Source organism: Mustelus asterias, chromosome 17, assembly GCF_964213995.1.
Source record: "Mustelus asterias chromosome 17, sMusAst1.hap1.1, whole genome shotgun sequence".
NCBI lineage: Eukaryota > Metazoa > Chordata > Chondrichthyes > Carcharhiniformes > Triakidae > Mustelus > Mustelus asterias.
Window position 1 is genome coordinate 48210698 of NC_135817.1, and position 14767 is coordinate 48225464.

At 39.5% G+C, this 14767-nt stretch overlaps 1 protein-coding gene across 1 annotated transcript in view; it reads left to right on the forward strand.

Moving 5' to 3' along the window:
* The window catches only part of usp9 (ubiquitin specific peptidase 9), a gene marked incomplete at its 3' end in the record, with an annotated part of 228505 nt that overhangs the window by 186334 nt on the left and 27404 nt on the right, over positions 1 to 14767 (forward strand). The window contains exons 34-35 of the mRNA XM_078231879.1: positions 611 to 752; positions 8839 to 9589. Of these exons, the coding sequence (XP_078088005.1) occupies positions 611 to 752; positions 8839 to 9589 (893 nt within the window). The remainder of the gene's footprint in view (positions 1 to 610; positions 753 to 8838; positions 9590 to 14767) is intronic.

Genomic DNA, 14767 nt, shown 5'->3' on the forward strand with positions numbered 1-14767 from the left:
AACCCTTCTGCCAACAGGAACAGTTTCTTCCTATCTATTCTGTGATTTTCAACATTTCTATCAAATCTTATTTCAATCATCACTAAGGAGAATGACAGCTTTTCTGCTGTCTTTGAATCTGGAGTCTCTTGTATCCTGAACTGTTTGCATAAATGTTTACTGCATCTTCTCAAATGCTTCACTTCTGCCCTAATGTGTAGCATCCAGGGTTCGGCACAATTCTCCAGTTGAGGTGGAAAAAAAATGTAATAAAAGTTCATCATAACTCCCTAGCTTTTGTAATCTGAGCCTTTGTTTATAAAACCTGGTATATCCAATGCTTCATCAACCTGCCCTTCCACCTTTAACACTTTTACCCCTGGCCCCACTGCTGCTGCACCCTTTTTATCATTGTATACTTCATATTATGTTGCTTCTCCTCATTCCTCCTAAAATGTATAGCTCATACTTCTCTACATTAAATTTCATCTGCCATGAGCTGCCCATTCCACTAGCCTGTCTGTCCTCCTGAATTCAGTCACCATGCTCCTCAAAGTTCAAAGTATTTGTAAGTTTTGTAATGTAATACGGATCTGGTGTAATGGTCGTAACGTATTTTTACTTGTTTTAGGTATGAATGTGAGGAGTCCTTCACAACGCTGAATGTCGACATTAGAAATCATCAAAATCTGCTTGATTCGCTTGAGCAGTATGTCAAAGGAGACTTATTGGAGGGTGCCAATGCATACCATTGTGAGAAATGCAACAAAAAGGTAATTGTCTTAGACTTTCCTTTCAAATTCTTTCAGTTGGAAGAATTTTAAATTTTGCAACCAGTATCATAACCATCATGCTCTGTTAGCTCTTGTTGCTGCATAACCGCTGGCCCATTGAGCTAGCCTTCAACAACTCCAGTCTTTAATCTTTGGTTTTCCATATATCTTTTCTAAATTAACATATACCACCATGTAGTAATCAGATAAAAGTATATAATGGTATGAGCGCAATTTTTGTGCTTGAAAATTTAGACGATTATAATATAAATAATCATTTGGTGGTACAGAACTTGTGTATTTCTGAAAAGAGGCATTTTGAAGCTTTTCATCTTGCACTCATCGGGACATTTCACAAGATTGCCAATATAAGCGGAAAACAGCAATTTATACTAGCTGAGAAGAAAGTACTGATTGGTTGGCAAGTAGGGTCTGACTGGTAGAGGCATTTTCATGGAGAATGCACCAGGTGACAGTTAACTGCCAAGCTTTGATTGAAATTTAAATCGGGCAGTTTGGCCCTGATTGTTCAAGGCATTGACCTGTGCAATGAGTCAACGAATGACTATCATTTATTTTGTTTAGCTGAAACAGGCGCAGTGTGTATACATGTTCTTTCTGTCTCCAAAGACCCAGGGCCCTAAGTACTAATATATATATATATATATATATATATATATATATATATATAGCTTCCAATACATGCAAATGTGCCACACTGTGACCCCAACTGACAATCTTAAATTGTTTGTCAGTGTAATTTTTAGCGCACTCAGTTTTATTTGTCAAATGTTGTCCAATTGCAGAATCGCATCTAATGTGTTTTGACTTTTGTACACATAGGCTGGTTGGGTATGGTCTGTACCCTGCCCGTTGTTAGCAGTGGCTGGGACATGCTGTTGATGCAATCCACCAGTCTTTGGGACATAGGCCTACATACCTAACGTCACAGCGGCACTGAAGTAAATGCCAAATTACTCATCAGTGTGATTGGAAGAGCGTATTTTTGGCTTGACGGCAGGATTCTGTTAGTGGTGCATACCAATTGTGCTGCTTCTGTATGGTCGCAATGTGAAACAGCTAACTTGACCTGTTGTGCAAATTTGTGTAATACTTTGCCCATCTAAGGTAGACAGGGCACTTTTCAGAGCCGAATATAATGGCTATCACCCCATTCATGAGTTTGCATGATATACAGCACAGAATGATCTCATCAAGGTAGCCATTATCCCTCAAGATGCCTTTGATACACCCTATTTCAGCAAATGGCTTGAGTCCTATTTACACCCTGATAAGACCAATTTTATAGTGTGTAGAACTGACAGCCAATCAGCAATTTCATCTCGTATAACATAACTAGTTGTTTTTCCCTTTGTATCAGTATTCTTCAGAAGTGTCCTAATCAGTGCAAGATGAAACGCTTAGACATGTCTTTTTTTTTTCAGTAATACTCAGGATGCTTTCTTTCATTCAATATCTCTGTACATTTGAATTATAACCTGTTATGCACCAAGCAGCAACCACTTTAGAATGCATCCCTTCAGGAAATTGTTCTTTAAGGATGTTATTCTTCCTCACTAATCCAAACAATTTCACTGCAAGGGTAAAGCAAGTTGTAAGCTATTGGTTCCTTTTTTCCTTTTACAATAACCACATATGGCTATTCTCCAATTACCTTGTCTCCAATTATTGTTAAATTGTTCTCTGTTTTATAGTAACTTACAATTAAATTTATGCTGATTTTTTTCTTCTATACTTGGGTTGGTTTCTGCTGTTCGTTCTCCTCCGGCTGCAAATCTCCATTCAATTTGAATTGCTAGAAATCTCTCCTATACAATTCTATCTTCTGTGGTATTGTTTATAGAGTTAATAAAACACTTTTTTTTCAGGCCAAACAGCTTTAGAGACTAGACCCAAGGTAGTAAAGGAGCATGTTGTCGGTAGGTAGGGAAAATTTGGGGACGGAAGTGCAGTAGGTCAGATGGAGAGGGCAAGGAGGGAAATGGGGAGAGCAGGAAAGGAGATGGGTAAAATGAGAGGGGAGTGGAAACAAGTGGGGAATGAGGAAATAACCAACATTTATCGTTTCAGGAAAGCAGTGATTCCTCCAAAAATGGGTAGGAGGTGCCTGTGGTAAGATTAATATAGTCCATAACAGTCTCAGAATTGTTGCAGTGTTCCTCGGTGAAATTTCACACTTGGAAGTGAGAGAGGTGCTATAAGGATCCTTATGGAAGGAGCGGTAGAAACAAAAGTTTCTGAAAAAACCTGTTGGAAAGCGTATAACTGTAGATAACAACAGCTTGGTCAGGGAGATCAGGCTGCAACACGAACTGGCCACTGGAATTCAGTTTACAAAAAGGTAGGAACAAAATTAGGGGAAGGCCAATTTTAATATAAGATCTGGCCGAAGTTGACTGGCAGCAGCTACTTGTAGGAAAATCCACATCAGAGCAGTGAAAGTCATTCAAAAAGGAAATAGAGTATAGAGCCAGCGCGTTCCCATAAAGGTAAAAGGTGGGACCAAAAAGTCCAGAGAGCCCTGGATGTCAAGGGGTAAACACACTAAGAAGTCTCACAACACCAGGTTAAAGTCCAACAGGTTTATTTGGTAGCACAAGCCAGTAGTTTTTGGAGCGCTGCCCCTTCATCAGGTAAGTTGGAGTTCTGTTCACAGAATTCACTTCTTACTGTGTTTACCCCAGTCCAACGCCGGCATCTCCACATCATGTCAAGGGATATACAGTAAAAAGATAGCTTTAGCAAATACAGGGGGCTCAAAACAGTAGATGCCCGAGAGGAGTATAGAAATTGTAGGGGGGTACTTTTTTTCTAAATTAAGAGAATGAAGAGGAGGCATGATTCGAACCATGATCAAGTTTAGAAAAACCAAAGCAATGGAATGCACAAGGTATACAGGACCAGAGGGGGCTTAGGTTGCATGTCCAATGATCCCTGAAGGCAGCAGGGCAGGTAGAAAAGGTTAAGAAGTCATATGAGATGCTTGCTTTTATTAACCAAGGCATAGAATATAAGAGTAGGGAGGTTATGTTGGAGCTGTATAAAATATCCATTAGGCCACAGTTGGTCGTCACAATGTAGGAACAATGTGATTGCACTGTAAAAGGAGCAGAGGAGATTCACCAGGATGTTGCCTGGGCTGGAGTGTTTCAGCTCTGAAGGGAGGCTGGTTAGACTGCGGTTGTTTTCCTTAGAGCAGAGAAGGCTGAGGGTGGACCTGACTGAGGTGTACAAAATTGAGGGATATAGGTCGGGTAGATGGGAAGAAACTTGTCCCTTGATGAGGGATTGATGACCAGGATTTAAGCTAAGGAGCAGGAGATTTAGAGGGGAATTGAGGAAAACCTTTTTTACCCAAAGGGTGGTAGGAATCTGCAAATTGCTGCCTGAATGGATGGTCGAAGCAGAGACCCTCAACATTTAAGAAATATTTAGATTAACACTTTAGACGCCATAGCATACAAGGCTATGGACCAACTGGAAAATTTGATTAGAATAGATAGGTGCGTGATGGCTGGCGCAGACATATGGGCCAAAGGGCCTCTTTCTGTGCTGTAAAACTCTATCTGTAGATTAACGGGATCATAACAAAGCTGCAAAATCAACCACAAAACAAATCTGTTATTAAAGTTGGTTGGGTAAAGAGGAGAATCGCTAAACCTCCAGGTTAGCTGATTAAAGTGGACAATCTTTCCAAGTGCTGCTGGTTCCAGTTTCTATCTGATTTGTTTAGGCTGTCAACTACTTCCCTGAAGTTTTATTTGGCAGAGTGTTTCTTCATTCTGTGTGTTGACTTCAACTTCATTACAAAAGTAAGTTGAAATTTCAAAGTTGGTAAACCATGTGTCACCTCAATGTATGATGGGGGTGGGGGGTGGTTTCAGTATACTGTTGTCACAATGTTAGTTGACCCCTTTTTATTTGAAGTATTGGATAATATGCTCATCACACTATCAACAGGTGCAGTGCTATTATTTTATTCCTCTGCAGCTACAGCTATCCTGATGGTGAACTTAGACTCCAGAGGGAGAGGCAAGGAATTTGTAGCTCTTCCTCTCCTGTTGGGTGGTTTGTGCCTCTTGCCTTGCTTGGCAGCTGCACATTTATTCAATGCTTGGCTACTTCATTTTATTCTTCTGTTGATAGTGTAGCAAAATATTTTCTCATTTGCCTCTTGCCATTTCATTTGAAATTCAGTATGGAGGGGACAGCCTCACATAATCATGCTTTCTTTAGCTTTGGCTTGGCAGAACATGGTTTCAAGCCCATTCTATATCATTCTATTATTGCTTAATATTAATCTTAAAGCACATCTGTTCATTGTGTTTTCTTCAACAAAATCTCAATTTTATTTCAAATGTCAGTTTTAAAGATTTAATTATATTTGCTTTTGATGGCCCTATCATTAGATCATTATACATTAATTCTTCACTTATTATCGTTATGTTCCTGAAAAGTGCAACTTTGAGTGAAACAACATTTAAGTGAATCAGAATTTCCCAGAAGTACGCATATATAAACCAGATTTAAGTTCTTTTGGACATCTCTTATCAGGGAAAAATAAAAGTTGATATACCTGTATAGTTCATTCCTAAATAAAATGATATTTAAAGGAAAATTAATATCAATGTAAAATATAAACTATTCAGAGGTTTCACCATTGAGCCAACTGACAATGAAATTGGAATAATTAAACAAGGGGCTGGTGAATGGGGCTGGTAAGCAAGGGGCAGGCACGAGATGGTAGGATAAAATCAGATGGGAAAAGGGTAATTGAGCAAGTGAGCAGGGGTTGAAACGACAAAGCATTAATTCCCGAGGTTAAACTGCTGAAGTGTCTCAAACAATTAATGAGACAAACTTAAGGTTGTTATTCGGTTGTTGTCAGTTTGGATGAATTTTATTGTCGCATTGTTGCCTGTATCTTTATCCCCATCAGGTCTTCTTTCTGTTTTGGAGAACATTCCTTTTCTTTATGGACTGAATAAACAGAATCAGTTATTCACTGATTTATTGTTGGAATAATGTGTTTTAAAATCTCTGACCATGAATTTAGTAGTGAGGCTGACTTCATCAGTGCATTAAATTCTCCTCGTTGTGATCTGCTGTCAAACAACACAATAGCAAACATCATGACATTAAAGGGATATATGTTTCCTATTGTGTCAGCACCTTACAACAAAACAGCATTAACTGAATCAACATTAAGTGAGGAAGCCCTGTATTGTTATGCTTATAACACTGCCTAAACCTTAAAAATTTTTAAATTTAAAATTTTGTTTAATGGGAGAACAGATGAGGCATTTGGGAGTTTAAAGGGGAAATAACCTTGCATTCAGTCTTTGTGTGCTTTTTATTTATCAGCCTCTTGTGATGCATAAGAGGACAGCTTGCTACTACATTGCTGTAGGGAATCAGATAAAAATTAGGATCCCATAAAAGAATAATAACTTTTGAACCAAGATTAGACAACTTGCATTTGAATGGCTGCAAGTACTCTGAAAAACAGTGAAATCAGGAGTGTGATGTACACAGGCACCAGCAAATGGAACCCATCGCTCATAATGAGATTGTATCAATGCAAATGCGTACACGCTGCTTTGGCAGCAAATGCAACCGGATTTAAAAGATGCCAAGACACTATTTCAAAGAAGAACAGGGGATTTATCTCTGATGCCTTGCCAATACTTATTCCTCAATCGGCACCACAAAAAAAGTTTATCAATTATCACATTGCTATTTGTGGGAGCTTACTGTGCACAAATTGGCTGCCATGTTTCCTACATTGCAACAGCGGCTACACTTCAAAAGTACTTCATCGACTGAAATGCTTTGAGATATCCGGTAATCATGTAAAGCCCTATATAAATGTAAGTACTTTCCCCTTTATTCAATTAGTTGCTGCTTCCTGTGGTCTTAATTTAACCCAAAACAAACTAACATCAAAATCATTCTTTCGAGCTTGAATTTAGTTTGCTTGACACAGTTCAAGGTGTCAGCTTGATGGGTTTATCAGCTGTATGTCTTGATGGATTGTTTAAATTCTAAGACTTATCAATAGGGTTATCCTCTGATAGCAATTCTCAATCCACATAAGATTGTTGAACCATTTATTCCAGAAAAGGTTCCACCAAATCTATATTTCTACTAAAAGGGAAATAACCTGTTGGTTATTTGTAGGGCTGTTTGCGGATGGGATATAAAGTGTTTTTCAATCTGAACAGTTAGTTTCTGAACAGTATGCAAGACCACAACTTTGGAAAAATCTGTTCGTAAACTGAGGTTAATGTGCTGGGGGTCATGAATATATGTCTACTGAGTCGTTACTTGGCAGGTTTGAAGTGACTAAGGTGAGTGGAAAGTAAGCTACTTGTGTAGAGGCTGCTACTTGAAGCAAAATACAAATTATTTAGAATTCTCAATCTGGAGTAGTGCATATCACAAATAGCTTTAATTTGGTCCAGTCGGGATTCACAGTAGTACTCCAAAGTTGACCTGACATGTATCTTACAGAAAATCACTGCCAAAGTTCTGTTTTGTATGCTAAAGATTCACAAGATTAGAATAAATAATGAATGATATACCATTTAGCAAGTAGTAATCTTGTTTACTTTGAAGGTAAGCTGTCGTATACAGATCTCAGCCATTGGTCCTCCACTTTTTTGATGAGATGTTTTGAAAATCTGGCTGTGTGAGGTGCTTTGGTTCAATTATTGGACATTCTATGCCCTTGCTGTACGAACTTGCATTTTTATTATGCCAGCACTTTACAGGCAGCAACAATTAATTAATTTGAAGTGTAATGTTATGCAGCTAGACATGGTAACTAATTTCACAGTGCGAGATCCCATGAACTGTCTCAACATGAATGAGAAGTTAATTTGTTCTTGATGTTTGATAGTAGGTGTTGGCCAGATCACATGGCGAACTCACTGGTTCACTGAACTGTGTTATGCAAAAGTTAACATTCTACCTGACACATGTTCACCAACACATCTGAAAAATGGCGATTGGGATTCTTTTCATCACATTTTAACCTGGCACATTAAAACAGTAGTCAACTATTTAGCCATTTAGTGAGCTCATTATTGACCTGTGACCTAATCCTACATGCCCATCTTTGCCCACTTCCCTTAATACTTTTATTTAACAAAAACCCATCAATCTCAGTTTTAAAATTAACACTTCTCTGGCATGAAATATGTTCTCAGGTAGAGTTCTAAACATCTAGCATTCTTTGTGTGCAGTTTTACTGATTTCATTCCTTGCAGGTTTCTAGTTAACCTCCAACTTGGAATTGTGTAGCACGGTAGCACAGTGGTTAGCACTGCTGCTTCACAGCTCCAGGGTCCCGGGTTCGATTCCCGGCTCGGGTCACTGTCTGTGTGGAGTTTGCACATTCTCCTCGTGTCTGCGTGGGTTTCCTCCGGGTGCTCCGGTTTCCTCCCACAGTCCAAAGATGTGCGGGTTAGGTTGATTGGCCAGGTTAAAAATTGCCCCTTAGAGTCCTGGGATGTGTAGGTTAGAGGGATTAGCGGGTAAATATGTGGGGTGGGATTGTGGTCGGTGCAGACTCGATGGGCCGAATGGCCTCCTTCTGCACTGTAGGGTTTCTATGATTTCTATGCTTTCTATGATACTTGAACAAAGTTGCTTAAAAACATAAGTTGCATGGAATTCAAATTGCTGCAGCTTTTATCAGATTTGATATCTAAGCCTCATTTGCTGTCCAGCATTTTGAAATCCATGCCCATGTTTGAACCTTTGATATTTCATAAGATTAAAGTAATATTGAATCCAATAAATGTTGCTACAAACTCAGAATTCAGTGATGCATATGTGTGTCCATTGAAATTGGCTTTTGTGCATCCCAGGAGAATGTAACAAAGACAGATGTTAGCGACTGTGCCCAATATTTAGCCTCTGCTTTAGGAGTGGAGAAAAGAGGTGGGAAACACACATAAGAAACTTGATGTATTTTCTAATTTTTTTTGAAGCTAAGATTGTTTATGATAGCAAAGTTTTTCCAAACTTGATTATGTCTGTGATGTGTTCTGTCTTGCAGGTCGACACAGTGAAACGTTTGCTAATAAAGAAGTTGCCACCAGTTTTAGCAATTCAACTGAAGCGATTTGACTATGACTGGGAGAGGGAATGTGCAATTAAATTCAATGACTATTTTGAGTTTCCACGAGAGCTGGATATGGAGCCTTATACTGTGGCCGGCGTAGCCAAGTTGGAAGGGGATGACATCAACCCAGAAAATCAGTTGATCCAAAATGACCAGCCAGATAATGAACAGCCTGGTAGCACTAAATATAGACTAGTTGGTGTGTTGGTGCATAGTGGTCAGGCCAGTGGTGGACATTACTATTCGTACATCATTCAACGAAATGGTGGAGATGGTGAGAAAAATAAATGGTATAAGTTTGATGATGGTGATGTAACTGAGTGCAAAATGGATGATGACGAAGAGATGAAAAACCAGTGCTTTGGTGGTGAATACATGGGTGAGGTCTTTGACCATATGATGAAACGTATGTCATACAGGCGGCAAAAACGATGGTGGAATGCCTACATACTTTTTTATGAACGAATGGACACAATAGATAAAGATAATGAATTAATTAAGTACATTTCTGAGCTGGAGATTAGCATAAAACCGCACCAGATAAAGATGCCAAGCGTCATTGAACGAAGTGTACGAAAACAGAATGTGCAGTTCATGCACAACAGAATGCAGTATAGCCTGGAGTATTTTCAATTCATTAAGAAACTACTGACTTGTAACAGCGTCTACCTGAATCCCCCACCTGGTGAGTATACTTGTATCTTTGATAACATTGCATGCTGAGAAACATGGGGGTTTTTTTGTTATTTCACTGTTAAATCTATATTGATGTATTTATGTAAGACTGGATCTATGTTCTAAGGTAAAAGTTAGTGAAAATATCATGCAGTCTGCTGATGTGCTTATGTTGAGAACGTTCCAGCTTCCTTATAAATGTATATAAATATACTGGACAAGAAGCTGAGTTTATTTATTTTAAAGTGAGTTTTTTAAAAATACCCCAAATCCAGTGTATTATGTTACAAGTTTTGAAGCTGTACAAAATGCGTTCATCTCACACAGGGGCACTCTGCATTGTCTTTAATCTGGATAATACACTTAATACCCAGTATCTAAACAATAGTGACCCAGCAGCACTTAGCATCAAGACCATTTGTTAAGTGACCTTAACACGAGTATAGAAGCTCACTGTATGGGTGACCATTTAGCCATTGTTTCTGTGCAAGCTCTTAATGGAACAATTCAGATCTAATGCCACTGGCCCACTTTTTGAGAAACTGAACTGATGAGCATTCTACTGAGACAAAGCAATTGCAAACCATAATTTGGTTCATTTTCCATTAAATAGGTTCATCACAGAATGTGCACTGCAGTGAAATGCATCTAGTGTTTCATCCAGAGTATCCTTGTCTTTTTCTGGCTGATTAGAAAGCAATTAAGCACCATCCAGCATGCATCTTTCTGATGTGGGAGGCACGACAATAGAGATGTCTGTGTTAACTGTTTTTCGCTGTCAACATCCTAAATAGAAACTAAAGTTACATTAGTGGTACCAGTGCTCTGGAATCTGTTTACTCACCCTCCCCTTCTTACTGAGTCCTGACATCTCAAAACTGATGGGAGGTTAACAGATTTAACAGCTAACTGATTTTCCCTTGGATCTCCAAATGTAAATTCCCAACTTTCCTTTGTTTTACTGTCTCCCTTTTTTTCTGTTTAGCTAGAACTCGGGGATTAACATTTTGGCCTAAATCTGACTTGATGCTAGGAATGCAATATAAATTAAACTAAAGATTCTTTTTAAGCCAAATAAATAAAATCTGTGTAATAAGTGCATTATTGGAAGCTGTAACTAATTCCATAATATTTAATTATATTCTATGAACACTTCATTGTTTAGCATGATGTTGTTTCTGAAGACGAAATGCATATTTAAATGGCCTTTTACATGTATTTTTCTATTGAGCAACAATCTGGTAAACTAGAGCATTTAAGTTACAATTTATTACGGTGAAACCAAAACCTATGCAAGTATGTAACTTTGCCATTGTCCTGCACTGAGGATATGCAGCCCAAGACTGCTTCCAGGTTATGCAAAATTTCAGGAACTGCAGGACAATACCAGTTTGTTTTGCACAACTGAAGTTGACATTTGTTGTTTTATGCATTGCACATCACACGAAGTTATTTTATTTTTTATTTATTAGTGTCACATGTAGGCTTACATTAACACTGCTACTGTGAAAATCCCCTAGACGCCACACTCTGGCACCTGTTCAGGTACACTGAGGGAGAATTTAGCATGGTCGATTCACCTAATCAGCACGTCTTTCGGACTGTGGGAGGAAACCAGAGCACCCAGAGGAAACCCACTCAGACACGGAGAATGTGCAGACCCCACACAGACAGTGACCCAAGCCAGAGTGTCAGTGTATCCAACCAAAAATGGCTGGTTCTTGATCTTTTTAAAATTTTCCCTGTAAACAAGAGCATCAGTTCCAGCCCTGACCAATATCGAAGAACATACAAAAAAATTATACAAAGCCATCCTTATTGGTACAAATACATTGAAAACAAATTAAATAGCACATAGAAGCCTAGCAAAAGAAAGCAAAGCTATACTTTTAAAAATCTGTGGTTATGATCCAGTCAGGCACCAGTAACATTTTTTTTTAAATAAACAAAGTTTGAAACCCCACTTACTCGGAGATTAAAGTCACAAGATTCCACATTAAAGTCAGCGAAGTAGAACAATTTATGCCAACATTTAAGATGAACATGAGGTAAATATGAATTAACAGGATTGAACACATCACACTGTACATTAAATGGCAGGTGCAACCAAGACAGGTCCCATGGATTTCTCAGCAACCTACCCAGATTTTGCTAATTACTGTGAATCATAATCTCATTAAAATTCTGTCTCAAAGATCTAGCTTCTGAATTCCCTCAAGCTGCTCCATCTCGAGCTGCCTTAACAACTGCTCACCACACCTCATGTTTCAATCTCTCCTTCTGAGACTGAGCTCCACAGGATTCACAAAGCTGTCCTCCTGCCTCTAATTACCAGGTTTTTTTCAATTTTTCCACAGACCACGAGCTTCATTAAGCTGGCATTGTCCCCCAGTTTCTCCAAACTCCAGTCTTCTGGTTGCGCAGTGCTATAAATAGACCCCATGGTTTTTCTGAGCCCTAACAGCAGCAAACAGTTCCCAAGACCTCTTTCAAAGTCCAAACTGCAGCCAAACATCTCTCCCAGCAAACACAGGGATAAATTAAAACCAGAGACTCTCTTTTAAGCTCCACACATTTCCATAGTGTTGTCGCCTTTCAGGGTTCATTGAATCAATGCTTTTAAACTAATTTAGCGCTCTCCCCCAAAAACAAGACATCTCTCTGGACTGCACTTTTTTGTGAGCAGTTTGGATGTCATGTTTCCTATTCTCCAACTAAGAAAACCCACCTGCTGTTTTATGGCACCATCTTTTCTATTCTGAGTTTATTAAACAAGCATGGGTAACCTTCAAAACTGTCATCTTTTAGGTGTTCCGTCAGTCTCTAAAGCCCAGCATTTAAGCTGCCTTACCTTCACGACAATCTTCCCAGAACCAAACATTGCCTCTAAACTATTAACATGAACTCCGTATTAGATATTCGTCCTATATCAAATTGGTAGATTTTATACTCAACTACATAGTGAGTTGCTAAAATTGCCAAAAGCCAACTTTTATTACCATACAAAATAGGAAATGTCTCAAATTATTTATTTACAATCTCTTAAATTGCCTCCATCAAAATGCCTGCACAAGTTGAAAACTGGAACTTATGTTAGTAACCATGAATAAAATGTTCTGTTGCACTAATGTTTGCAAAATATATCAAGATTTGCTGCATGTGCCTTTGGTTCAGAGAACAACTGCATAAGGATTAGGGACACCATTTTATGTACTGTTCAGAACAAAATCAGTTAGCCTAAGAAATCCAGCAACCACAAGTGTGGTACCACTCAACATTGAAAACTGCTAATTATTAAGGGCTCAATTCAAGCAGTTGATATTGGAAATTTACTAACATTGGATCATATTGAGTATGTACTATTGTTAATTGATGCTAAGGAACCCCTTGATTATGGCATGTTGTTGACAAGCCAAGAAAAATACCATCCTTTCAGGAAGCAATCATCATCAGTGTAATAACATGGGACTTTCTTTGCTCCAGGATCTCTAACAATGAAAATAATAACTGCCTTTAAATAAGACTTTTCTTGAGACAAATGGAGGAATTTTTTAAGAACAAAATTTTAACAGCAGTGACGGAATTTGGGATGGTTGTTGAGGTTTTGTTTTTCATAAGTGGCATCTTCACCTGAGTCAAGAGCCATTACAACACAGAAGGAGATAATTCAGCCCATCAACTCCCTGCTGGTTCTCTGCACCAATCCGATAGGCAGGATTTAGTGTAGATGACGGGGATCTTGCCTGTTGGCTGGATGGCTGGCGAGTGCCCTGTGCTGCCTCTTTTCAGGAAAGCCTGCCATACTAAGTGCCAATCAGGCACTTGGCTGGAAGGTGGTGGGCCTTCCCCCGGGATCAAGGATCCCAGGGGCATAAATCCTTCTTCCCAATAGTTCACCATTGCCTGAGACAATGGCTGAGAAGGAGATGAAATCAATAGTAAAGGTACAGAGTTTGTCATGAGGGCAGAAGGCAGTGGTGGAAATTAAGATTCAAAAGTTAAATGTTGGACAAACAATCTGACAACACAAGTGGTTAGAGAGTTTGAGAGAAATGATTGATAGGTGAGGGCTGTTGTTGTCAACATTCACGTGCAAGCTTCCAATCACACATTTGGGACCAAGGCCATATCTTTCAACCTTGGTAACATCACTTAATGTTGCCGGTTTCAGCTCATCTGCTGCTGAATCACTCATCTACGCCTCAGTTACCTCTGGATTTGCATATTTCCATGCACTCCTGGTTGGTCTCCCACATGTTACCTTCTATAAACTTGACATCATTCAAAACGTTGCATGTGTCCTAACTCGTGTGAAGCCCACATTCCCCTATCACCCTTGTGCTGGCTGATCAACATTGGCACTTGGTCTGGTATCGTATTCTTTTATCCTTGTTTTCAAATCCCTCCATGGCCTGCCCTTCCCTGTCTGTTATCTCCTCCAGCTTCCTCAAAGATATCTACATTCCTTATCCTGGCCTCGTGCATTCCTGAAAAGCTTGGAGGATTGAGGCCAGAGACTCTGTAAAATGGAAAACTGTGCAGCCCATGAGGCTCCAGATACATACGAGACCGACTATCACAGAATTGTTAAAATGCGGGAGGTGATCATTCAGCCCATTGTGTCGCCACCAGCTCTCCGAATGAGCATTCTACCTATTGTCTTCCCTGCAACTTTCTCCTCGTAACCCTGAACATTTTTCAGATAACCGTCTCATTCACTATTGAATGGCTCAATTGAACTTGCCTCGACTCCACTCTCCGGCTGTGCGTTCCAGACCTCAATTACACATCACATTTTGCCAGTTACCTTAAATTTGTGCCACCTCATTCTTGATCCTTCGCAAGTGGGAACAGTGGGACAGCATGGTGGCACAGTGGTTAGCACTGCTGTCTTACAGCACCAGGAAGCCTGGGTTAGATTCCTGGCTTGTGTCACTGTCTGTGTGGAGTTTGCATGTTCTCCCCGTGTCTGTGTGGGTTTCCTCCCACAGTCCAAAGATTGGCCATGCTAAATTGCCCTTTAGTGTCAGGGGGACTAGCTAGGGTAAATGCATAGGGTTTTGGGGACAGGGCCTGGGTGGGATTGTGGTTGGTGCAGACTGGATGGGCCAAATGGTGGCCTCCTGCACTATAGGGATTCTATGATACTATTTGTCCAGACCCCTCATGATTTTGAATACCTCTATCA